Source organism: Myotis myotis, unplaced genomic scaffold (genome assembly GCF_014108235.1).
Source record: "Myotis myotis isolate mMyoMyo1 unplaced genomic scaffold, mMyoMyo1.p scaffold_m19_p_4, whole genome shotgun sequence".
NCBI lineage: Eukaryota > Metazoa > Chordata > Mammalia > Chiroptera > Vespertilionidae > Myotis > Myotis myotis.
This window is the reverse complement of record NW_023416346.1, coordinates 95,907,791-95,931,926: the sequence shown is the minus strand read 5'-3', so window position 1 is coordinate 95,931,926 and position 24,136 is coordinate 95,907,791. Positions and strand designations below refer to the sequence as shown.

Here is a 24,136-nt window from a genome sequence, read left to right as displayed (position 1 = left end):
ATAATAAAAAGGTAATATGCAAATTGACCAAACGGCGGAATGATTGGTCACTATGATGCACACTGACCTCCAGGGGGCAAACGCTCAATGCAGGAGTTTCCCCCTGGTGGTCATTGCGCTCCTACAGGGGGAGTGTTGCTCAGCCACAAGCTGGGCTGATGGCTGGTGAGCAAAGCGTTGGTAGCAGGAGCCTCTCCCCCCTCCGCGGCAGTGCTAAGGATGTCCAACTGACAATTTAGACATGGGCTCCCGGACTGCTAAAGGACACCCCCTCCCCAAGTGCACGAATGTCATGCACCAGGACTCTAGTATAGTATATTGAAGTGTCCTCCTGCCCTGTTGCTCTAACTAAAGGTTTGCTTCCTCCTCCTCCTCCTCCTCCTCCTCCTCCTCCTCCTCCTCCTCCTCCTCCTTTCTCTCTCTCTCTCTCTCTCTCTCTCTCCCCCCCCCCAGCACAAATAGTAAAATACGTTGCACAGTGTTGTACAAATTGCTTTTTCCCATTTAATAATACTAGGAAAATATCTCATATCTCTACATCTATGCCTGCCTTTAAAAAGGTTTTTACTGCCCTAACCGGTTTGGCTCAGTGGATAGAGCGTTGGCCTGCAGACTTGGGGGTCCCAGGTTCGATTCCGGTCAAGGGCATGTACCTTGGTTGCAAGCACATCCCCAGTAGGGGGTGTGCAGGAGGCAGTTGATTGATACTTCTCTCTCGTTGATGTTTCTAACTCTCTATCCCTCTCCCTTCCTCTCTGTAAAAAATCAATAAAAAAAATGTATTTTTCATTATTTATTAAATCTTTATTGTTCAGATTATTACAGTTGTTCCTCTTCTTTTCCCCCCCTAGCTCCCCTCCACCCAGTTCCCACCCCACCCTCTGCCCTTACCCTCCCCCACACACTGTCCTCATCCAAAGGTGTACGATTTTTGTCCAGTCTCTTCCTGCACCCCCCACATCCCTTTTCCCCCCAAGAATAATCAGTCCACTCCCTTTCTATGTCCCTGATTCTCTTATATTCACCAGTTTATTCTGTTTATCAGATTTTTTATTCACTTGATTTTTAGATTCACTTGTTGATAGATGTGTATTTGTTGTTCATAATTTGAATCTTTACCTTTTTCTTCTTCTTCCTCTTCTTAAAGAATACCTTTCAGCATTTCATATAATACTGGTTTGGTGGTGATGAACTCCTTTAGCTTTTTCTTATCTGTGAAGCTCTTTATCTGACCTTCAATTCTGAATGATAGCTTTGCTGAGTAAAGTAATCTTGGTTGTAGGTTCTTGGTACTCATCACTTTGAATATTTCTTGCCACTCCCTTCTGGCCTGCATTGTTTCTGTTGAGAAATCAGCTGACAGTCATATGGGTACTTCCTTGTAGGTAACTGACTTTTTTCTCTTGCTGCTTTTAGGATTTTCTCTTTGTCTTTTGCTCTTGGCATTTTAATTATGATGTGTCTTGGTGTGGTCCTCTTTGGATTCCTTTTGTTTAGGGTTCTCTGCGTTTCCTGGACTTGGAAGTCTATTTCTTTCAGCAGGTAGGGGAAGTTTTCTGTCATTATTTCTTCAAATAGGTTTTCAATATCTTGCTCTCTCTCTTCTTCTGGCACCCCTATAGTTCGGATGTTGGTATGCTTGAAGTTGTCCCAGAGGCTCCTTGCACTATCTTCATATTTTTGTGTTCTTTTTCCTTTTGCTTTTCCAGTTGGGTGTTTGCTGCTTCTTCATATTTCAAATCATTGACTTAATTCTTGGGATCCTCTAGTCTGCTGTTGGATCTCAGTATATTATTCTTCATTTCAGTCAGTGTAATGCTTAATTTCTAATTGGTCCTTTTTCATATCCTTGGGGGCCTCACTATATTTCTTGGAGGTTTCTAGAAAATTCTTGAGTAACCTTATAACCGTGGTTTTGAACTCTATATCCAGTAGTTTGCTTTCCTCTGTTTCTTTCATTTGTAACCTGTTTCTTTGTCTTCCCATCTTGGCTGCTTTCCTGTGTTGATAGAGTGGCTTTGTTTGCTAGGTGTCTTATAGGGCCCAGTGGCTCAGCCTCCCTAATAACCTGAGATAGACACTCTTGGTGCACCGCTTTGTGGGCTGTGTGCACAGTCTTGTTGTAGTTAGCCTTGATTGTTGTTGGTATCACTGGGAGGAATTGACCTCCAGGCCAATTTGCTGTGAGGACCAGTTTTATCTACAATGAGAGAACTTCTGTGCTGGAGACACCCTTATGTGGCAGGACTTGCTCATTGGGGCTTTGGCGCTCACTGAGTCTGCCCCCTGAGTGTGTCTCTTATGGATGTGAAGAGTTGTAGTCTGGATGGTCTCACTCTGACCACTGGTTACACTGGCTCTTGGATCTCCAAGGGTGTCCAAAGTCACCCACTGCCCGAGGCCACGCAGCAGGGGCTACAGAGAGATCTGCAAATTCCTCCTCTTTGTTTGTGGTTTGGAGGTGCCCTGATGAGTTGCAGCTGTGAAGTAATGCAGGCTGCTGAGGAGACTTAGGCCTTCTTTTGGAAGCTCTGGGTTACTCTGATCCAGTTGCAGTTTGACAGGTTTTTAGGCAGAGAAAGGCCAGGCCTTTAGTATGCAAAAGCCTCTGTTCACAGCTTGGGTGGTGTTGTAAATTGGGTGGGGCCGGGTCTCTGGGAGTCACTGGGCAGTGCAAACAGCAATGGTTGCAGTAGGCCCTCCCCCATAGGTCCCTGGGTCTTTATGTCCCTCGGCCCCAGGCAGGAACAATGAACGCTGCAAGCACCTCTGCAAGACAGTCGCCCTCATGTTCCGGCCCGATGCCAGACATTACAGTTTCTCTCTGTATGAGTCTGGGTCCCCAGATTCTCGCCCAGAACTGGATTTCAGAGCAGATGGGAGCTTGTATCTCCCTCCCAGTTGGGGAGCTTGTATCTCCCTCCCAGTTGAAAAAGACAACAGCGTACCCAGCTGCCAGCCCATTTCGCGAGCACCTCCATGCCTCTGTACCTCCACACTTCCACACCTCTGCACCTCCTACCGGACTCAATGCGCTTTTCTCTTTCCTTCTAGTTGTAGAATTTCCATTCAGTCAGCCTTCCCCTGGTTCTGGATGCTATTCGTTTTGTCTTTTAGTTGTAGTTTTTTTTAAATATATATTTTTTATTTTTTTACAGAGAGGAAGGAAGAGGTATAGAGAGTTAGAAACATCGATGAGAGAGAAACATCGATCAGCTGCCTCCTGCACACCCACCACTGGGGATGTGCCCGCAACCAAGGTACATGCCCTTGACCAGAATTGAACCTGGGACCCTTCAGTCCGCAGGCCAACGCTCTATCCACTGAGCCAAACCGGTTAGGGCTTTTAGTTGTAGTTTTAATGTGGTTGTACATGGCAGCAAGTTCAGGCGTTTACCTATGCCACCATCTTGGTTGTCCGTAGTATTTTATTTTTTAAAAAATATATTTTTATTGATTTCAGAGAGGAAGGTAGAGGGAGAGAGAGATGGAAACATCAATGATGAGAGAGAATCACTGATTGGCTGCCTCCTGCATGTCCCCTACTGGGGATCATGCTCACAACCCAGGCATGTGCCCTTGACTGGAATCGAACCTGGGACCCTTTAGTCCGCAGGCCAGCACTCTATGCACTGAGCCAAACCAGCTAGGGCCCTAGTATTCCATTTTTTAAGACTGCATAATATTCTATTGTACATATAGATCATATTTGCTTTATTCATTTATCTGTTGATAGAATTAGAGTTGCTTCCACCTCTTGGCTCTTGTAAATAATGCTATAATGGACATCAGTGTAAAAATACATATTTGAGACCCTGCTTTCAATTGTTTTGGGTATATATCCAGAATTGGAACTGTTGGGTCATAAAGTAATTCTATTTTTAACTTTGTGAGGAACTGCCATACTATTTTCCATAAGAGCTGAATCATTTTATATTTTCACCAACGGTGCACAAGAGTTCCCTTTACTTCACACCCTGGCCAACACTTGTTATCTCTTGTCTTTTTTTTTTACATTCACATATAGTAATGTTTTATTGCCTATTCAATTTCTTTCATAAATTAGAACAAATTACTTTTTTTTTTTAATATATTTTATTGATTTTTTACAGAGAGGAAGGGAGAGAGATAGATAGTTAGAAACATCGATGAGAGAGAAACATCGATCAGCTGCCTCCTGCACATCTCCTACTGGGGATGTGCCCGCAACCCTGGTACATGCCCTTGACCGGAATCGAACCTGGGACCTTTCAGTCCGCAAGCCGACGCTCTATCCACTGAGCCAAACCGGTTTCGGCTAGAACAAATTACTTTTGTCAGCTGTACACAAGATATGAATATCTTAAACTTTGTATAACTATCCATTAAAAATAATAAAATAAAATAATATGGTGCTGTTCTTACAGTAATTTATAATCCAAGATCTTGAACATTTCAAAATATCCAACAATAGAGAACAAGTTAACTAAAATAAAGTAGTACTTTGTAACAGAATATCATACATATATTAAATTTTAGTAACATGAAATAATTTGTTATGTGGGACAAGGAAAGCATGATTTAAAAATAATCCATGTACAATATAACCACAACTTTCAAAACAACAGGTACAAAGAGAGAAAACACATCAAAACTTCGCCAGTAGTCATACCCAACAAAAATTTGTTTAAAAATATATTTTTTTGAACAGAGACATTCACCTAAAATGGTTTTTCAGTTAAGTATAAAAGACCACAAGAACATTAAAGGTACAATGATAAAAAGATCTAGTCAAGTCAGCTAGACTTCATATTCTTTTTTTTTAGACTTCATATTCTAATTCCAAGAAATCCTTACTTGTACCCTGCTAATGTTTTATTTATTTTTTTAAATTGATTTCAGAGAGGAAGGGAAAGGTAGAGAGAGATAGAAACATCAATGATGAGAGAGAATCATTGATCAGCTGCTTCCTGCACACCCCACACTGGTGATCGAGCCCACAACTCAGGCATGTTCCCTGACCAGGAATCAACCTCCTGGTTCATAGGTCAACGTTCAATGTATGAGCCATGCTGGCCGGGCCCTTGCTAATGTTTTAGAATTAGAGGGAATTTTGTTCCTGAATAATTGGTGACTGAGAGAATATTAATTACACAATAAGCTCTAAAAAAACTGGCTGAGTCCTGGCTGGTTTGGTTCAGTGGATAGAGTGTCAGCCTGCAGACTGAGGGTCCCGAGTTCGATATTGGTCAAGGACACATGCCAGGGTTGCGGGCTCGGTCCCCAGTGGGGGGCATGAAGGAGGCAGCCGATCAGTGATTCTCTCGCATCATTCATGTTTCTATCTTCCTTTCCCTCTCCCTTCTTCTCTGAGATCAATTTTTAAAAAAAATTGGCTGAAGTATAGCTCTTATATATTAGACAAAGAAATAGAAATAGAAATTAGAAATAGGAGGAGATAGGTTGTAATAAAGTCTCACATAAGCCCCGCTGGTGTTGCTCAGTGGTTAAGCATCCTATACTGTTTCTATCCCTCTCTCTTCCTTTCTGAAATCAATTAAAAAAACTTATTTAAAAAAGTCTGACATAAGAAAGGTCAACAGTGATTGCACTTAAAGCATAGCTCACTTTGGGGAACAATGCTGTTCAATGAATCCACAGGGAGAAATGCCATCACCTCAAGTGATCTTACATGAACCATGAAACTAAGAAAAAGTACAGCTTCGTGCTAAAATCACAGCATAAAACCATTGTAAACAAGAGCCATAATAATTTTTTAAAATATGTTTTTATTGATTTCAGAGAGGAATGGAGAGAGATAGAAACATCAATGATGAAAGAGAATCATTGATTGGCTGCCTTCTGTACCCCCCTACTGGGGATTGAGCCCACAACCAGGCATGTGCCCTTGACCAGAATCAAACCCAGGATCCTTCAGTCCACAGGCCCACACTCTATCCACTGAGCCAAACTGGCTAGGGCCATAGTAATCTATATATACATAAAAGCCTAAGTGACCATTATGACTGGTCAACCAAACGACCAGTTGACAGATTGCTATGACGCACACTGACCACCAAGGGGCAGATGCTCAACACAGGAGCTGCCCCCTGGTGGTGAGTGCACTCCCACAGCTAACCTCCTGTGGCTGGCCAACCTCCCGCGGTTCCTCCCCCCGGCCGGCCAGCCCCAATCAGCCCCAATGGGGATGGCCCCGATTGCCAGCCATGCCGAGGGATCCCACCCATGCACAAAGTCATGCACCAGGCCTCTAGTTTTTTAATAATGATACAAGTTACTTATCATACCAGTTACTACATCTACTCATCATATACTTTGTATACTCAACAATTTCAAATGGTAACCTGAGAGATTTCAGAAATGAAAATTGCAAAAATAACAATATTCACAGCCCCCCATAAGGATTGCTTTCAAACACCCAGCAGTGACTTTTCCTCTTCTGATTAGTCTCTATTTGCTGCTTGTGGAGGGATTAGCTGGATATATGATTTGTGAGTAAAATCTATAGGCATTCTGTATTAGACACGTACTTGATTTCTGTTATACATGGTAACAAATTAACTAATGGGAAGCGCAAAGCTAGGTCTCATAACTTTATTTCTAGCAGTGATGGAGTCTCAAAGAACTGTGCAAGCAATGCATTTCAAATTCTCATGAAGGTATTTCAAAACAGTGTATCTCTTGACTTTTTGATAATAGCCATTCTAACAGGCATGAGTTAACATCTCATTCTGTGCTCTTGATTGGAATTTCTCTTATGATTAGTAGTGTCAAACATCTCATATGCTTGTTAGCCATTTGTATATCTTCTTTGGAGAACTGTCTATTCAAGTCATGCCATTTTCAAATATGGTTATTCGTTTTTTTGGTTGAGTTGTAGCAGTTCCTTATATATTCTGGATATAATCCCTTACCAGATATATGATTTGGAAATATCTTTCCCATTTTGTAGGTGGCCTTTTTACTGTTGATAGTTTCCTTTAATGTGCAGAAGTTTTAAAGTTTGATACAGTCCCATTTGCCTATTTTACTTTTGTTGCCTGTGCTTTTGGTGCCACATCCAAGAAACAATTGCCAAATCCAATTTCCTGAAGCTTCCCCCCTATGCTTTCTTCTAGAAATTTTATAGGTTTAGTTCTTTAATCCATTTTAAGATAATTTTTATATATGGTATAAGTTAATGGTCCAAATTCACTCTTTTGTCTGTGGATATCCAGTTTTCTCAGCATGATAATTGAAGAGACTGTCCTTTTCCCATTGTGTAGTCTTTGGCACCTTGTTGAAAATCACGTCAACTGAAGCTCATCATCATCAGTTAGATGCCAACAGGAATCCCTAATTTGGGGTGTAGTGAAGGAGGAAATTTTATTCAGTGAAAGTAACTCAATTTTGAAAAAGCTCTGCTTTGGAATAACAAGGCTCTGAGACAGCTCAGGTGTGAAACAGGAGAGCCAAAATGGAGTGGTTTTGGGTGAGGTGGCTCAAGGGCAAAGCCCCTCCAGTGGTGCAGCTCCAGTCTTGTAGTTCTGGTGTCACAGCTTCAGCCAATGTGGTAGCTCCAGCTGGGGAAGCACATCTTCTATGGAAACCAAAGACAGAGGTGAAGCTGGTTTATATAAAGAAGAGTTCCTGCCCCCTGGTCCCTGATTGGTCCATTCTCATGCAAATGAGGACTCCAAATCCTCACAGTCTGATAAAAAAAAAAAAAAAAAAGCACGGTCCTAATTTATTGGAATAGAGCTGCTCTGATTGGTTGGTAAAGATGCAAATGAATGATGATACAGCTGTGAACCTCCCATTGGCTACTGCAGCCCATTGGTTGGTTTAGGAGTCTAAGACCTCCTTTATAAAAGTTGAATCAGCTGGCAGAAACACAGGCATTTCAGTGCAGTTTTTCCCTAAGTGTAGCAAGCATATAAGGTCCCTGTTTAGCAAATAGCTGCTAGACTCTGTTTTAAAATTTGAGCTCAATTATCAGAAGTTCTCAATAGGCTGTCATTCTTCGATTTGACAGCCATACATGCAAGTGTTTATTTCTGGGCTCTCTTTTGCATTCCATTGATCTGCATACCACACTGACTTGCTTACTATTGCTTTGTAGTATGTGTGTGTTTTTACTAGTTGTACTCTTTATTAGGGGGTGTAGTATGTTTTGAAATCAGAAAATGTGTGGTCTCTGTTAGGTTAGGTGGCTCAGGAGGCGGCGCAAGAAATAGAGTCCAGTGAATCAGAAAAGAAAGGAAAGGAAAAGGTTTATTCTGCGTCCCCGGGAGACCCACGTACCCCAAGGACAGGGCACGTGGATTCACGCCAACAGGGAGGGGGGCGCTTTTTTTATACTGCGGTTGGGTGAGGGGCGGGGACATGAGCTGAGGAATTCTCTGCTGCAGGGAATGGGCGGAATATTCAGGACGAAGTTATTATCTGTGTGGGGGTATGTGAATTCAGGGAGAAGAAGCTGGTATCTGTGTCTGGCACCTTGATCTGTGAGAAATTCCAGGGGAAGTCCATTATCTTGTCATGTCTGCATGTATCCGATCCTGGGCTCTCTCCGACCTAACATCCCGGCCTTTTGGTGATAAGGGACGGCGACTCGTTCTGGCTGCTTCCAGCTGACCACGGGCGGCGAAGGGGGGGGGGCGCAGTTAAAGGCCAGGGTTTGGCAGAGGCAGGTCGGAGGGGAGCCGCGTGTAGGGATGGAGCAGGAGCTGATTCACAGTCACCCGTGACATTTCTGTGATCCGGGAGTGGATGAACTTGAGGAGGCAGGGGGCTAGAAGAAAAAAGACACAGATGAGAATCAGGGGCCCTATCGTGGGTAGGACCCAGGTGGCTAAGGGGCTTTGGAACCAGCTGGAAGGAGAGTTGTCCTGGAAGTGTCCTGCATGTAGTGCTTCACTCAGCTTAGTCAGGGTCTGTACGTTTACATTTTGCTCTACTACTCTGGACTCGATGTAGTAACAGCATTCTTCCTGAAGGAATATGCAGGTTCCTCCTTTTTCTGCAGTCAGAAGGTCTGAGGCGAGCTGGTTCTGCAGGGCTACTTGGGCTACTGATGTCACTTGTCACTGTAGGGAGGCTAAAAAGAGGCGGTAGTAGACTCCAGGGATAACTGAAGCTTGTCATTAAAGTCCTGAGCAGTGACCAGACTGTTCCCGAGGGCCCCCCAGTGAGGCCTACTGAGGCAGGGATACTCACCCCTAACATGACAGGGGGGAAGGCAGCCCGGCGGGTCCAGGGATGGGATGGAGGGAGCAACCAGTGAGCTCCGACTCTCCATACAAGGTTAGTTGGGGAACTACTGTGACCACGAAGCAAGGCCTGGAGTCAGAGGAGTTCATGCAGTTCCTTAAGGTGCCGTTGCACCAAAAGAAGGTACCTGGGCTGGCCTTGGTGAGACTGGCTGCGGTGTGGTATGACAGTCTCTTCCGTGGCATCCCCATAGGTGTTGACATCTTGATTCCATCTGGCTGGGTTCCGCTACCGGGTGACTTGTTTGCCGTTCTGGTAGTAGGTTTCACGGACCTTGAACCTCCACACATAAGCGGGTGGGGGTGGGTGTAGGTTGCTCAGGGCTGGGAGGAGAAGAAGGAGGAGGGGAGGGCGGCTAAGGCAGACCTTAGTGGGGCCCAACATCTCACATTTATAGATGTCATGCTGCTCCGGGGTCCTCTTGAGTCTGGAGAGGCGGTGCCAGGACAGGTCGTCAAGCTGGGGTCGCCAAGCAGCTTGGCCGCAGTGGGGGCTGTGAGGATTACAGTGTGAAGTCCTATCCACCTAGGCTCCAAGGCTTGTGGTTGTAGGTTCTTAAGGAGGACCGAGTCACCAGGGTGAAGGGCTGGTCTTGGGAGTCCTGGTCGGTTGGCTCTGGCTTGGGCAGAAACCTGTTCTCGTGTTCTCGGAGCAATTGCCTGGTTAAAGACAGATATGGGAGAGACGTACCCAGGGGAGGGGGATCAGTAAGAAGACGGTGGTTGAGCAAGAAGAGCCAAAAGGGCTCAAGAAAGTGGGGCTCCTTGGTGTAGCTGGAGTTTGGTCAGGGCCATGGGCAGGAGGTCTGGCCAGGAGCTGCGAATTTCTAGAGAGAGTTTAGTTAGATGGTTCAATAGGTCGGAATTGAGTGGCTATGATGAGGGTTCGAGCCAGTGACAGAAATCCAGCAGGATGTAGAGGAGGAGGGATTGATGTTGGAGAGTAGATGAAAAGTTGTGTTGATGAGAGTGGGCATAGGAGTAGGTCCAGGGTTCGTAAATAGAGAGCGACACTAGAGGATTTCCCATCCAGACAGTAGAATTGATGACTCCCTCATCATTCCATGTCCATTTCACCTGAAAATATGAAAAACCTGAGCAAAATTGGAGGGTCCCTTGCCAGGTAAGAGCCTGTGAGGAATGATGGGTCATCCTGTCCTGGATGGTGTCGCCGAATCTTCTTCGGGGATGGTGGGAGGCACTCGGTGAGCCTGAGAGAGGTAGGTATTGCATCGAAAGTGGGAGAAAACATTAGAATGCGCTGATATCCAAAGGAAAATGGAAGGAGCAGTGGAAGCCAAGGACCTGGAGGCTGGAGAAAAGGCGGGGAGAGGGAGGGAGCAGGTCGCGCAGCCTGTTCCCAGGCCTCTAGCCACTTGGGTTTTAAAACTGCCGCATTTTTCCTTTGGGGGGGTGGAGGGGGATGGGGCGAGGTCAGAGTAGTTTTCAGTTCAGAGGAGGGGACAGTTGTGGCGGAGAGAAGGAGAAAAGGCGTTCACAGCGAAGACTGAGGTAGGCGACGACTGAGCTAGGCTACTGTGGTCTGGGACAACAGGGCCCCATGACGGGATGCATGGCAGTGGAGGATCTTTGTCCCTGTAAAGGGAGGGGGCCAGGAGTGGGAGGAGCAGGGAAGCTGAAGGGCTCAGAGTGAGCTGCAGAGTGGCCACTAGGATGGTGAGGATGTCTCGTCCTAACAGGGGCATGGGGCATGCTATCAAGGAGGCAGGGAAGGGGTCCAGTGGCCAGAGGGCAGGTGGATTTGCCATCAATACCCATGTCCGAGATCTTGGAAGGATAAAGGGGCCCTAAAAAGGAGGGCAGGACAGAGAAGGCAGCCCCCGTGTCAACCGGGAAGGTGACCTACTACCTTCATTGTGACCCGAGGCTCAGCAAAGGGATTGGAGTCATCGAGGCTGGGCTTCTTCAGTCTTCAGCCAGTTCCAACATGGCCAGCGGGTCGTCCTGGACTGGAAGGGTGGTCCCCCCATGCTGAGGCATAAGGGGCCCGCCACTTTTCCAGGGCAGTCATTCTTCCAGTGACCATTTTGACCTCACGCCGGGCAGTGCTTGGTCGGAGCTCGGGGCCAGGGGCACTGCATTGCCCAGTGGCCTTCATTTCCGCATTTGAAGCATTCTCCAGGCGGTGTGCGTCCTTTCGTTGCACCCCCACCGCGCACGGCCCCCTTGGGACCATGCGCGGCTGCCGTCCACCTCAGGGCCACAAACAACTAAGGCGTGTCTGCAGGTCTACCTCCTGTGGAAGGCAGGCCTCCCATTCTGACTGTGCCTGCTCCTCCAGGGCATTAAGAACCTTCAAGGCCATTTTTCACTCGATCTCGGACCTGGGTTTGAGGACCAATAAAGACCTTAAAGGTCGGGTTAGAGAGGCCGTTTTGGAGCTGACGTTCTTAGGATTTGGGCTCTAGGGGAGAAGGAAGCTTCTCGTTAAGAGGGTCTGAAGAGAGCACAGCTGCAACCTCTCGCAAAGGAAACTGGTCGGCCACCTGTGAACTAAAGTGCTGGCAGTCATGGTGGCGGAGTTTCAGCGGAAGGCGGACGGTTAGACCTTACAGAGGGCACTGCGTGGGGTACTGGTTACTAAGGCAGGCTGTAAGGGGAGGGGATAGCGCGGGAGAGGTGGCCTGGGTGGGCTTGGGAGAGGTATTGGCAGTTGAGTTTAAAAGCTGCAACCTCCCAGGGGCAGAACGGAGGAGGAAGGACAGAAGGAAGGTAGAGCCTACGGAGGCGTGTGTGCACCGACTGAGAAAGCAGGCAGAGGCGGCAGGGGACTTGAGTTGCCGTCTCCCGCAGTGGCTACGGCTTTAGCGGCTGCAGCGGTGCGCGGACGGACAGACCAACTGCGCGGAGGAGGGCATGGGGTTGTAAAAGGCGGTTTGAGTTCCCGGCCGCTGTGGGGCGGGCAGAAGAGGGGAGGCGGGGCCAGGGGTCGACGGAAGGCGTGGCTGGAGGAGAGTCCGGCAGGGAGGGAGGAGGGGAGAGTGTGGACGGACAGGGGCACGAGGCCGGTGGGAGAGCGGCGGCTTATGCCGGGGGAATTTGTGGTGGCCTCTGGTGAAGGGGGGGTCGGAGAGCACAGAGACAATGATGATGATTACGGCGCTCCGCCACCCACACACAGCACATGAACCCACCCCCACATGCACCACACACACCGCGGGCTCAGCGGTGCGGGGAGCGGCACGGCGCAGGGACAGCCCGGAGGGAGGAGGAAGGACAGGAGGAGGAGAAATGGCGGAAGGAACTTTGCGGGAGGGACGGGGAACGCAGAGAGATGGAGAGAGGCTGAAAGAGAGACTGAGAGAGACTGAGAGAGACTGAGAGAGAGACTTGGGCAAATTTCCCAGTTCGCTGGCAGAAATTACTGAGGTCGGTGTGACGGTAAAGTCAGGGTCCCGTTTTCATACTGAGGACGCAGGTCCGGGGCAGACCCAGCGTTTAGCCAGATCAGCGAGCAGGCACCCTAGAGGTGTGCTCAGGTCAGGTTTGGAATTTGGATTCCCCCTGTGCTTGACCCCTGTGGCCTGTAGCGGGGCTAAAGGCTGGCGTCCCAGCGGTTTAACCCACGCTACGGAGGGACGGAGGGACCGTGGGCGGGGTAGAGGCGTCCCTGCTACCCCCCCAGGTCCGGAGGAGCCTTCCTGGAAGGGTCCGGAGAGGCAATCTCTGACGTGGCCACGGTTTACGGACAGAGATGCCGGCGGGCGGGTGGCCACCTGGGACCGGCACGGGGCGGGGCGGGACTCACCGCTGATGCTGCCAAACTGGGAAAAGTTGCTGAGCTGAAGAGATGAGGTCCTGATGGGTCCAGAGCCACGAGAAGGGAGAGGCGGGCACCCCAAGCCGTGGAGGGACGGCCAAATGGAGTGCTCGCGCCACCCGGGTTTCAAGGCACCAAATGTTAGGTTAGGTGGCTCAGGAGGCGGCGCAAGAAATAGAGTCCAGTGAATCAGAAAAGAAAGGAAAGGAAAAGGTTTATTCTGCGTCCCCGGGAGACCCACGTACCCCAAGGACAGGGCACGTGGATTCACGCCAACAGGGAGGGGGGCGCTTTTTTTATACTGCGGTTGGGTGAGGGGCGGGGACATGAGCTGAGGAATTCTCTGCTGCAGGGAATGGGCGGAATATTCAGGACGAAGTTATTATCTGTGTGGGGGTATGTGAATTCAGGGAGAAGAAGCTGGTATCTGTGTCTGGCACCTTGATCTGTGAGAAATTCCAGGGGAAGTCCATTATCTTGTCATGTCTGCAGGTATCCGATCCTGGGCTCTCTCCGACCTAACAGTCTCCAACTTTGGTCTTCCTTTTCAATATTGTGTTGGCTTGGAAATGGACAGGAACCATATGATTTTACTTATATGTGGAATATAAAACAAAAAGGAACTTAAAAAAAAAAAAACACCCCAAACAGCCCTAGCTAGTTTGGCTCAGTGAATAGAGCATCGGCCTGTGGACTGAAGGGTCCCGGGTTTGATTCTGGTCAAGGGCACATGCCTGGGTTGTGGGTTTGATCCCCAGTAGGGCACGTGCAGGAGGCAGCCGATCAATGATTCTCTCATCACTGATGTTTCTATCTCTCTCTTCCTCTCGCTTCCCTCTCTGAAATAAATAAAAATATATTTAAAAAAAAACACCAAACATGCCCTGACTGGTTTGGCTCAGTGGATAGAGCATCGGCCTGCAGACTCAAGGGTCCCAGGTTCGATTCCGGTCAAGGGCATGTACCTTGGTTGCAGGCACATCCCCAGTGGGGAGCGTGCAGGAGGCAGCTGATCGATGTTTCTCTCTCATTGATGTTTCTAACTCTCTATCCTCTCCCTTCCTCTCTGTAAAAAATCAATAAAATATATTAAAAAAAACACAAAAACAAACAAACAAACAAAAAACACCAAACAAACTCATAGACACACATAACAGAATGGTGGCTTCCAGAAGGGAAAGGGGTAGGGGGAGAATGAAGTGGTTAAAGGGGATCAAAATATGGTAATGAAAGGAGACTAGACTTTGTGGGTGACACAGATGTTGAATTACAATCTTGTACACACAAAAATCATATAATGTTATTAACCAATGCTACCCTTATAAATTTAATTTTAAAGAAGCAGACCACCCCCCCTCCCCGAAAAAAAAGCAGCAAAGATTGTGTTGGTTATTCAGGATTCCTTGAGCTTCCATGTGGATTTTAGGATTTTCTATTTCTGCAAAGAATGCCATTGGAATTTCATTGAATCTGGAGGTCCCTATGGATAGTATGACATTTTATTTATTTATAACTCTTAATTGTTGAAAGCATTACATATGTCCCCTTTTTTTCCCTATTGGCCCCCTCTAGCCCAACCCCAACCCTCTGCCCCAGGCCTTCAGCACCCTATTGTCTGTGTCCACGGATTCTGCATATGGTATATGCATACAAGATCTTTGGTTGATTACCTCCCACCCACCCACCCTCCCCCACCTTCCCTCTGAGATTCTGTGCTCTGTTCCATGCTTCCTGTCTCTGGATCCACTCGTTCATCAGTTCATGTTGTTAATTCCACATATGAGTGAGATCATCTGATACTTGTCTTTCTCTGACTGACTTATTTCACTTAGCATGATACACTCCAGGTCCCTCCATGCTGTCTCAAAGGGTAAGAGATTCTTTTTTACTGCTGCATAATATTCCATGGTTTAAATGTTCCACACCTTTTTTATCACCAACTTAGGGGCACATGCGCTGTTTCCAGATCTTAGCTATTGTAAGTTGTCCTGCTATGAACACAGAGGTGCATACATTCTTTCTGATTGGTGCTTCAGGTTTCTTAGGATATATTCCTAAAAGTGGGATCACTGGGTCAAATGGCAGTTCCATATTTAATTTTTGTGTGAAAACTCCATACTGTTTTCTATAATGATTGCACCAGTCTGAATTTCCAGCCGTTCCTCCCTGGTGGACGCTGATTTTCACAGCCAGATGTTATGTGGGTACCCTTCTCAGTTCTGGTGCTCTCTGCTGGGGGGCCCAGCTTGGGGATTAGAACCCAGAGTTCTCAGTGGCAACCTCCCACAGCTGAGATATCTATCTCTCCAGAACTTCAGTTGCTGTCTGTGGGTGCCTGCCCAGCCCGCTCTCACCACCGCCCCTCCTACCAGTCTGTATACCAGGGGTGGGCAAACTTTTTGACTCGAGGGCCACAATGGGTTCTTAAACTGGACCGGAGGGCTGGAACAAAAGCATGGATGGAGTGTTTGTGTGAACTAATATAAATTCAAAGTAAACATCATTACATAAAAGGGTACGGTCTTTTTTTTAGTTTTATTCATTTCAAACGGGCCGGATCCGGCCCGCGGGCCTTAGTTTGCCCACGGCTGCTGTATATGGTCTCCACTTTCCGTCTTTGGGTATCAGGGTTCTCTCCAGCGATTCTACCATTGAATATTAAAGAAGTTTTTTTGTATTTTAGTTGTAATTCCAGTTTGTTCTTGGGAGCGTGTCTGTGCAGCATCCACTTACTCTGCTGCCATTTTTAATCTTGGATAGTATGACTTTTTAACAGCATTAAAATCTTCTATTCCATGAGGATGGGATGTCTTTCCATTCATTTGTCTTTTTTAAAAAAATATATTTTATTGACTTTTCACAGAGAGGGAGGGAGAGAGACAGAGAGCCAGAAACATCGATGAGAGAGAAACATCGATCAGCCGCCTCCTGCACATCCCCCACCGGGGATATGCCCGCAACCCAGGCACATGCCCTTGACCGGAATCGAACCCGGGACCCCTCAGTCCGCAGGCCGAAGCTCTATCCACGGATCCAAACTGGTTTCGACTCCATTCATTTGCATTTTCTTTCATTTCTTTTAGCAATATTTTGTAGATTTCAGTGTGCAATTCTTTCACCTTTTTGGTTAAGTTTATTCCCAAGTATTTCACCCTTTTTGATGCTACAGTAAAGGGGACTGTTTTATTTTTTATTTTATATCATCTACAAAGTAAAAGTTTTTTCCGTAACTTAAAAATTGAACCACTATAGACAGTGATCACTTCAGCAAACTTGATTTATATATAAAAGTCCATTAGTGTGATGTAAGAATTTATTGAACCTTTGTCAAATTTAGTAAAGGAGCTTAGGATTGTTTTCTTAATTTCCTTTTTGGATTGGTCATTGTTAGTGCATAGAAATGGGATTTTTAAAAATAATATATTTTCTATTGTTGATAATATTACAGATATGTCCCATTTCCCACCTCTTCACCTCCTGCCCCTACCGACCCCCCAGGTCTTCATTACCTTATTGCCCGTGTCCATGGGCTATGCATATAAGTATGTAAGTTCTTTGGTTTATCTCTTCTTGTGCCCCCAACCCTATGTTCAATTTTATCCAAATGAAAAATATACAAAACCAGTAAAGGAAAGCATAAATCCTTAATTGCTTTCCTATCTTCTCTAAATCTATAAAATGCCCACAGAACATTTCTCATTTTAGTAGGAAATCTTTTAAATTAAAATAAAAAGAATACCAATATAATTTTCTTTGGAGTTGATTTCAGCTAAGTGTCTCTTCAATAGTTTAGCTGACTAGTTCCCTAACTGGTCTAACTTCCTGAATAAGATTAAAACTAAAACACTGGAGAATAACTCTACTAATAATTGGCTTAGGAAGAAATCGCCCTCACACTTTTCTAACTTGTATCTGGGAAGACAATTCTAGAAAACCATCATTATAGAAAATACATTACTAAATCTGTCAGAGGTTCTCTTATAAACACTGTAAAATCCTATATAATAAAAGACTAATATGCAAATCAACCAAACAGAGGAACAACCGGTCACTATGATGTGCACTGACCACCAGAGGGCAGACACTCAACGCAGGAGGTGCCCCCTGGTGGTCAGTGTGCTCCCGTAGGGGGAGCGCTGCTCAACCAGAAACCGGGCTCATGGCTGGTGAGCGCAGTGGCGGTGGTGGAAGCCTCTACTGCCTCTGTGGCAGCACTAAGGAGCAGTGAGCTCAGTGGTAAGGAGTAGTGAGCAGGCAGGCAATAAGGAGCGAGGGGTCCCAGACTGCAAGAGGGATGTCTGACTTCTGGTCAGCTGAGTGGCGCTCCCACTGTGGTAGCACACTGAACACCTGGGGGCAGCTCCTGCATTGGTGTCTGCCCCCTGGTGGTCAGCGCACGTCATAGCGACTGGTCAACCGGTCGTTCTGGTTGTCCTGCCTATTGGTCACTGAGCTTTTATTATATAGGATGAAATGTCCAGAAGAGACAAATCCACAAGGACTAGTGGTTGCTCGGGACTGGAGAGAGGGGACATGGAGAGTGACTGCTAATGTATTTGGTTTCTTTTTGAAGTGATGAAAATGTTCTGTAATCAGATAGTGGTAATGGTTGTACAATTTTGTGAACATACTAAAAAGCACTGAATTGTATACTTTAAAAAGATGACATTTATGTGATTTATTTCTCAAAACTAAAATTTTAAAGGAAAGGAGGAGGCTTAATGAGAGGTTTGGCATGAAAATAAATTGCTGTAAGGGCCTAAGAAAGGCATGGAATTTGGTATTTACGTCAAGGCAAAGACAAAGAGAGGGAGAAAAAAAGCATAGGAAAAAAAGACCCAGGGGTCAATAGGGGGAAGAGAAGGTGGACATCTGTAATACTTTCAACAATAAAGATACATTTTAAAAATACCCAATAATTACATCCTTAGAGTCTAAACATTTTAATTACCTTGTTTATATCCTGGGACAAATCATTTTTGCCCTTTAAATACTAAAAAAATAGCCTGCATCCATTCTTATTTCTTAGTCTATGAACTGTGCCACAGTCTCACTTGCAGTAGAAATGGGGATTTTGGAAACAAATTTATATTAAAAAGCTATATGGTATTTTTTGTATGGATATAATAATTTATTTAACCACTCCCCAATTGAGGAACATCTATGTCACTTTGATGTGACAATGCTTCAGTGAATAGTCTTTCGGACATCTCAGTTTTCACTTGTAGAGGGTAAATCCCTATTAGCTAAATTTCTGAATTAAGAATTTATACATTTAAACATTTCATAGATGTTTCCATAGCATTGTGATTTGGACATAAAATAGAACTTGTGATGGTGTTTATTTAAAAAATATGAGAGGATCTAGTTCTCAACCAACTTGTTCTCTTAAAGATAATTTACCTTCTCTTTCTTCTAAAGCAAATAAGCAAATTCACAAATTACACACTTAGGGTCAAGAATCCTATTAGGTTTGATAGGAAGAAAGGGTTCTAAGTTGATTTCTGTGGCAATTTGATAAAAATTGTGAAAGAGATGTGTAACATTGAATTTTTTCTAAAATACAGCTGAATGAAACTAATTGAGAAGCATTTATTGAAAGTGATATAACTATATCAGTAAAACTTTGTTAGTTATCCTTTAAAAGCATAGAAATACTCTTTCTTATAATAAACAAATATAGTGAGTTATTGTGTATTTTTAAAATTCTATGATTAAAATGTTGTTATTGTTCTCTATTTGTGGGATGTCACTTAAAGCTCTTTAGTGTTTCTTTGTCACCAAGATATGTTTTAAAAGTTGTGTGCTTTCTGTAATGAAGTGGATCTCCTTTCAACTTAATTAGTTAATTGCATTTACCAGGGAAGAAAATAAAACTTCTGTAAGTTGTATATTTAAGTGATGCTTAATGTACCACAAGAAGAAAATCAGTATACCGGATACAGAAAGCTGGTTTCTACAGTTGGCAATGGTACCTAAATATTTGAAAGATGACTTGAAATGTGTACAAGCTTCTTTTGATTAAAAAGTTGTCTGAGCCTATCAGATTACCAAAGTATTCCATTCAAAAAAGGCTCATCACTTGATATTCCAATAGAAAGCAGCAACCCTGCAACCTAAACACAACAGGAGTTCTTGCAGATTTCAAGAAAAACAAATAGAATTAACTAAAACATGTATTGCAGAATAATTTTGGATAAAAAAATTGAAACTATTCAATTTTAGAGAACTGATTTGTGACTTGCAGAGATTACCAATGGACCATTAAATTATAGAACATGAAAGCAGAGATCATCTGCCATACCTCTGTAATGAGGAAACAGATCTAGATTGGTTCGTTTGTGAGCTACACATCACATCAGATTGGGTAAATGGTTTGTGTGTGTGTTTTCCAAGCAGCAGTGTAGAGTTTATTCAATATTGAAAGAATTGTATGCAGGTTTCAAGTTGGTTTTATGTCATATATATATATGACATGCTGAATATTATACATAAAACATCCGGAAAAGGAAAGCACTTCACGATAACCTGGAATTTTGGAAAGAACATTTAGGATCTAAGTATAGATTGGTGTTTAAGAGTGTGGTGTCTGGCCTGAATCTCGGCTTCACTACTGTGGGATTTTGTGCCTTGGTTTCCTCATCTGGAAAAATGTAGGTAATAATAGTGTGTATACCCTCAAGGGTATGAAGATTACATGAAATAGTCCTGATAAAGATCAGTATAGTGCTGGGTATATAGTAAGCTCTCAATAAATGTAAGTTGTTGTTATTAGTCTGCGAATATGTCAAGAAAAGAGGATGCATCAAAAAGCGTTTTAGAATAAAGTCAAAATAGTCACTAGCACTTTCAGGTCAATGGGACTAAATTGGTGCGAACCTCTACAAAAAGGTGGAGAGGATCAAATGACTCAGACCGCCTTAGCAACAGGCCCCCAAAGAATGTGAATTTCCGTAGCCAATCAGCATCCGAACTGAGGAGGAGGTAGCCAATGGAGGAAGGAAAGAGGAAGAGGGAGGACGCGCCAATTCTCCTGCCTAAGCCTCGGCCCAACAAAATGGCGGCGGCGGCGGCGTCGCTTTGTTTCCGCGGCTTCTGCAGTGGTGGCAGTAGTCGCGGCCTTTGAGCTGTGGGAAGCTTCCAGCAGCAGCTATCGTGACGACTGAGTGCAGTGCATTTCTGTCGTAGCCGGGCGCCAGGAAGCGCGGAGCGACGCCCTACGGTAGCTGAAGCCCATAAGGCTTTGAAGCGAAAACATGACTGCTGAGCCCATGAGGTAAAACACAACCCGGTCTCACGGGTCCTAACGATCTTGGCCTACGCGCATTCTGAGTCTGGGAAAGCTTTGGCTTGGTGGCTCAGACCTGTCTGTTGCTTAGCTGAAAGAGGCATCGTTTTCTCTTTAGGTGAGAAGGGTTTTGGGCTTTGGCGGTAGGTTCCAGCTCCGGGTGGGGGTGGGGGTGGTATTGGGGTGGGGGTGGGGGTGGGGGGGCGGCCTGGCATGTTGGGCGCATGCTTTAACGTTCCCTAACCAGTGAAGCTTAGTTGGCCTCCTCTTGTTTATTTGATGCCTGTGCATTGAGACCGCTGAAGTCGGAGGCAGTTGTTGCAATCCCCGTCATTCTTCCTAATCTTTGGGCCTAGAAACTGCGTTGGGGAAGAAGCTGGTGGGAGGGTAGGAAGAGGGGGAGGTGGGAGGGTGGGAAGAAGCGGGGTGAGAGGGTGGGAAGAGGGGGAAGGGCGTGCGTGCATGAGGATGTGAGATCCTGGGACGACTTAGTGGCCTTAAGACTGCTGGAGACCGGAAGTACCCAGGCCTTGCAGATTTTTGTTTTTGTAGCCCTTGGGGATAAGTCCCTTTCTGGGGGTGAATGGATGGATCTTGCCAAGTATTTACATCCCTTTTCTACTTCAGATCCTCAAGGGTATCCTTGGACTTACCTCTAGGCAAGGGGAAAGTAACATGAGGTTTGCTTCCGAAGGGCATACTTTTTTGTGAAGTCCAGCTTTTATGGTTGGTAAGGCAGATCTCAAATGTTTTCCCACTTTCTGAGCAAATTTCGAGCAAAAGTAATTAGACCCTATTTTTGTTTTTTTATTTATTCCGTGAGGGATGGGGAGCAGGTAAACGTGGGTTGATGGGAAGTAAGATTTATTGCAAGGGAAGCTATGCCTAGCAGGCTGCCTCTTACCAATCAAGCACGTTTATTAGATTCAGGCTTTTTTCCCTTTGTGCTTCTGATTTGCCTCTTGATAGTGTCTAAAAATATGGGTTAATATGAAATGTATACCACTTTTAGACAGGTGGCTGGCTTGCTTCTCCGGCAGTTTGACATTGGACATTTCATCCCTTGTGAATAATTTTTTTTACTCTGAGATGTGGTTTTTTTTTTTAACTTAGCTTTCCCTTTTCTTAATATATTTTTACTGATTTCAGAGAGGAAGGGAGAGGGAGAGAGAGATAGAAACATCAATTATGAGTGATGGAAGGCTGCCTCCTGCAAGCCTACCACTGGGGATCTAGCCCACAACTCAGGCTTGTGCCTTGACCGGTGGGAATCGAACGGTGACCTCCTGGTTCATAGGTCGATGCTCAACCACTGAGCCACACTGGCCAGCCAACTGAGATGTATTCTTGGCGCCTAGTGGCAAACTAAAGGAAAAAACAGGGAGCATGGATCAGAATTGCATTCGTAGTTGGCGAAATGTGCCTTGAGTAACTACTAGGATGTTATGTGTTTATGGGGCTCTTTAGCTAGTATATAGATTTTGGGAATGAGCCTATGATACCTATGCCTATTTTTCTGCATTAACCACCAGTAGATAGATGATTTCCTTCCCTCGAGAAAAAAAAATACACTTTAGTTCTTAGATTATAGATTCCTAGTTGTGAAAACATTGTGGCTTTGGTTTCTGAATTTGTGCTTATTGTCTCAAGGATAGTAAACCTTTATATATAGGGTATTGGACCCATAGAGGTACGTACCAGTACAACTTGTTGGTTGGTTATTATCAGGTGCTCATGTTCATCATGAAGGGTGTACTTTATTGTATCTCACAAAGTTGGCATTTAAAACTGTAGGGTTTTCTGAATTTGGATTTCTTCCTTTCTTTAGAGTGAGTGAATAACCATGTATACACTTTCTGAATAGAATTATTCATTTTATGCCAGGGTTGATTCTCCTTATGGTTCTTGAATTTTTGTAGAACCTGGTGGTAAGAGTAAGAATTATACCTTTACCTGTATAATCTTTTTAATTTTGTATTTTGTTACTAGAGGCTTGGTGCATGAAATTCATGCAGGGGTCCCTAGGCCTGGCCAGAGATCAGGGCTGATTGGGGCCTTCCTTCCCCCAGCTGCCGGCTGCCAGCTGCTGGCTGGGACTGTTCTTCATTCCACGCTGCCCCCTGGTGGTCAGCACACATCATAGCAAGCGGTTGAACTCCCATTCAGTTGAACTCCTGAGGGGACAAATTGCATATTAGCTTTTATTATATAGGATTATTTTTTGTTAATCCTCACCTGAGGATATTTTTTCCCATTGATTTTTAGAGAGAGTGGAAGGGAGGGGGAGAGACAGAGAGAGAAACTTCATTTTTTTAATTAAGTATCTTTTTTTGACTTTTTTTCTTTATTGATTAAGGTGTTGCATATGTGTCCTTATCCCCCATTGCCCCACCCCACTCCCATTCATGCCCTCACCACCCCTGGTGTCTGTGTTCATTCGTTATGCTTATATGCATGCATACAAGTCCTTTGGTTGATCTCTCCCCCTTACCCCCATCCTCCCCTACCTTCCCTCTGAGGTTTGAGCATCTGATGGATGCTTCTCTGTCTCTGGATCTGTTTTGTTCATCAGTTTATGTTCATTATAATCCACAAATTAGTGAGATCATGTGCTATTTATCTTTCTCTGACTGGCTTATTTCGCTTAGCATAATGCTCTCCAGCTCCATCCATGCTGTTGCAAATGGTAGGAGATCCTTTTTACAGCAGCATAGTAACTTCAGTGTGAGAGAGAGACATTGATTGGTTGCCTCCCCATGTGCCCCAACTGGGGCAGGGATGGAGCCTGCAACTGAGGTACATGCCCTTGACTGGAATTGAACCAGTGACCCTTCAGTCCTGGGCTGACCCTCTTACCACTGAGCAAAACCAGCTAAGGCTACCTGTATAATCTTGATTAATTCTTGAAACAATCCTATGGGGTAGGTACTTGGTATTTCTCATTTTGCAGATGAGAAGGAAACTGAGGCATAAGTTCTTTGAGATCAAAGAACTTGATCAAAAGTTAATACTGCTTATAATTAGCGCTGCTGGAATTGAACCCAGTCTTGACTCCAGAGCTTATGTTCTTAACCATAAGGCATTAATGATTCTTTAAGCTGCCAGATCTAATATGATTATGACCACTTTAGCCCAAGTATTATAAGAAACACATGTTAGCTACTATTGTGGTCATTTGTTGCAGCTTTGAGTTTTAGCTGTTAACAATATTTTGTCTAAGTTATGTGAAAAACCCTTGTAAAGAACCACATATATACTAGTAAATGTAGAGAATTACTTTTAAAAAGCATGATGCTCCCTGATTATTTACTATAAAAGAGCTTCAAGTGAATGTTCAGAAGAACTATCTCAGGCTGAAGTGTCATTCATCACAAGCCATAATCAGTTGAAGGATGATCTGACAGGTAATGCTTGAGTGAGTTGAACCCACAACACCAAATCACTCTTGATTCTCTTCTAATGTGAGACATAATATGAACAATTAATGCATTACCATTAATTTTGTTACACAGTAGTTCCAGATTTTTTTCTTTATCAGATCTTCTCTTGAGCACTTGATTAGGTCTGATTTTTACTTGTGTTTATATAAAAAAGAAATTTTCTAGGATAGTGTGGTGAAAAAATAGCAAGTAGCCCTGGCCGGCTTGGCTCAGTGGATAGAGCATCGGCCTGTGGACTGAAGGGTCCCAGGTTTGATTCCAGGCAAGGGCACATACTGGCGTTGTAGGCTCGATCCCCCATGGGGGGCGTGCAGGAGGCAGCCGATCAATGTTTCTCTCTTATCATTGATGTTTCTATCTCTTTCTCTTCCCTTCC

General features: G+C 44.9%; 1 protein-coding gene across 8 annotated transcripts in view; it reads left to right on the top strand.

Annotated features, from left to right (window-relative positions):
* The first annotated feature begins 20,059 nt into the window (after positions 1-20,059).
* ATRX (ATRX chromatin remodeler) overlaps positions 20,060-24,136 on the top strand; it is a 310,126-nt gene continuing 306,049 nt past the window's right edge. For 6 of the 8 annotated variants that reach the window (XM_036306107.1, XM_036306101.1, XM_036306102.1 and 3 more), the window contains exon 1: positions 20,061-20,308. In XM_036306107.1, the coding sequence (XP_036162000.1) occupies positions 20,289-20,308 (20 nt within the window). In that variant the 5' untranslated portion in view covers positions 20,061-20,288. Of the gene's footprint in view, positions 20,439-24,136 lie in introns of all 8 variants that reach the window. The other 2 variants (XM_036306108.1, XM_036306105.1) reach the window with 2 other exon arrangements.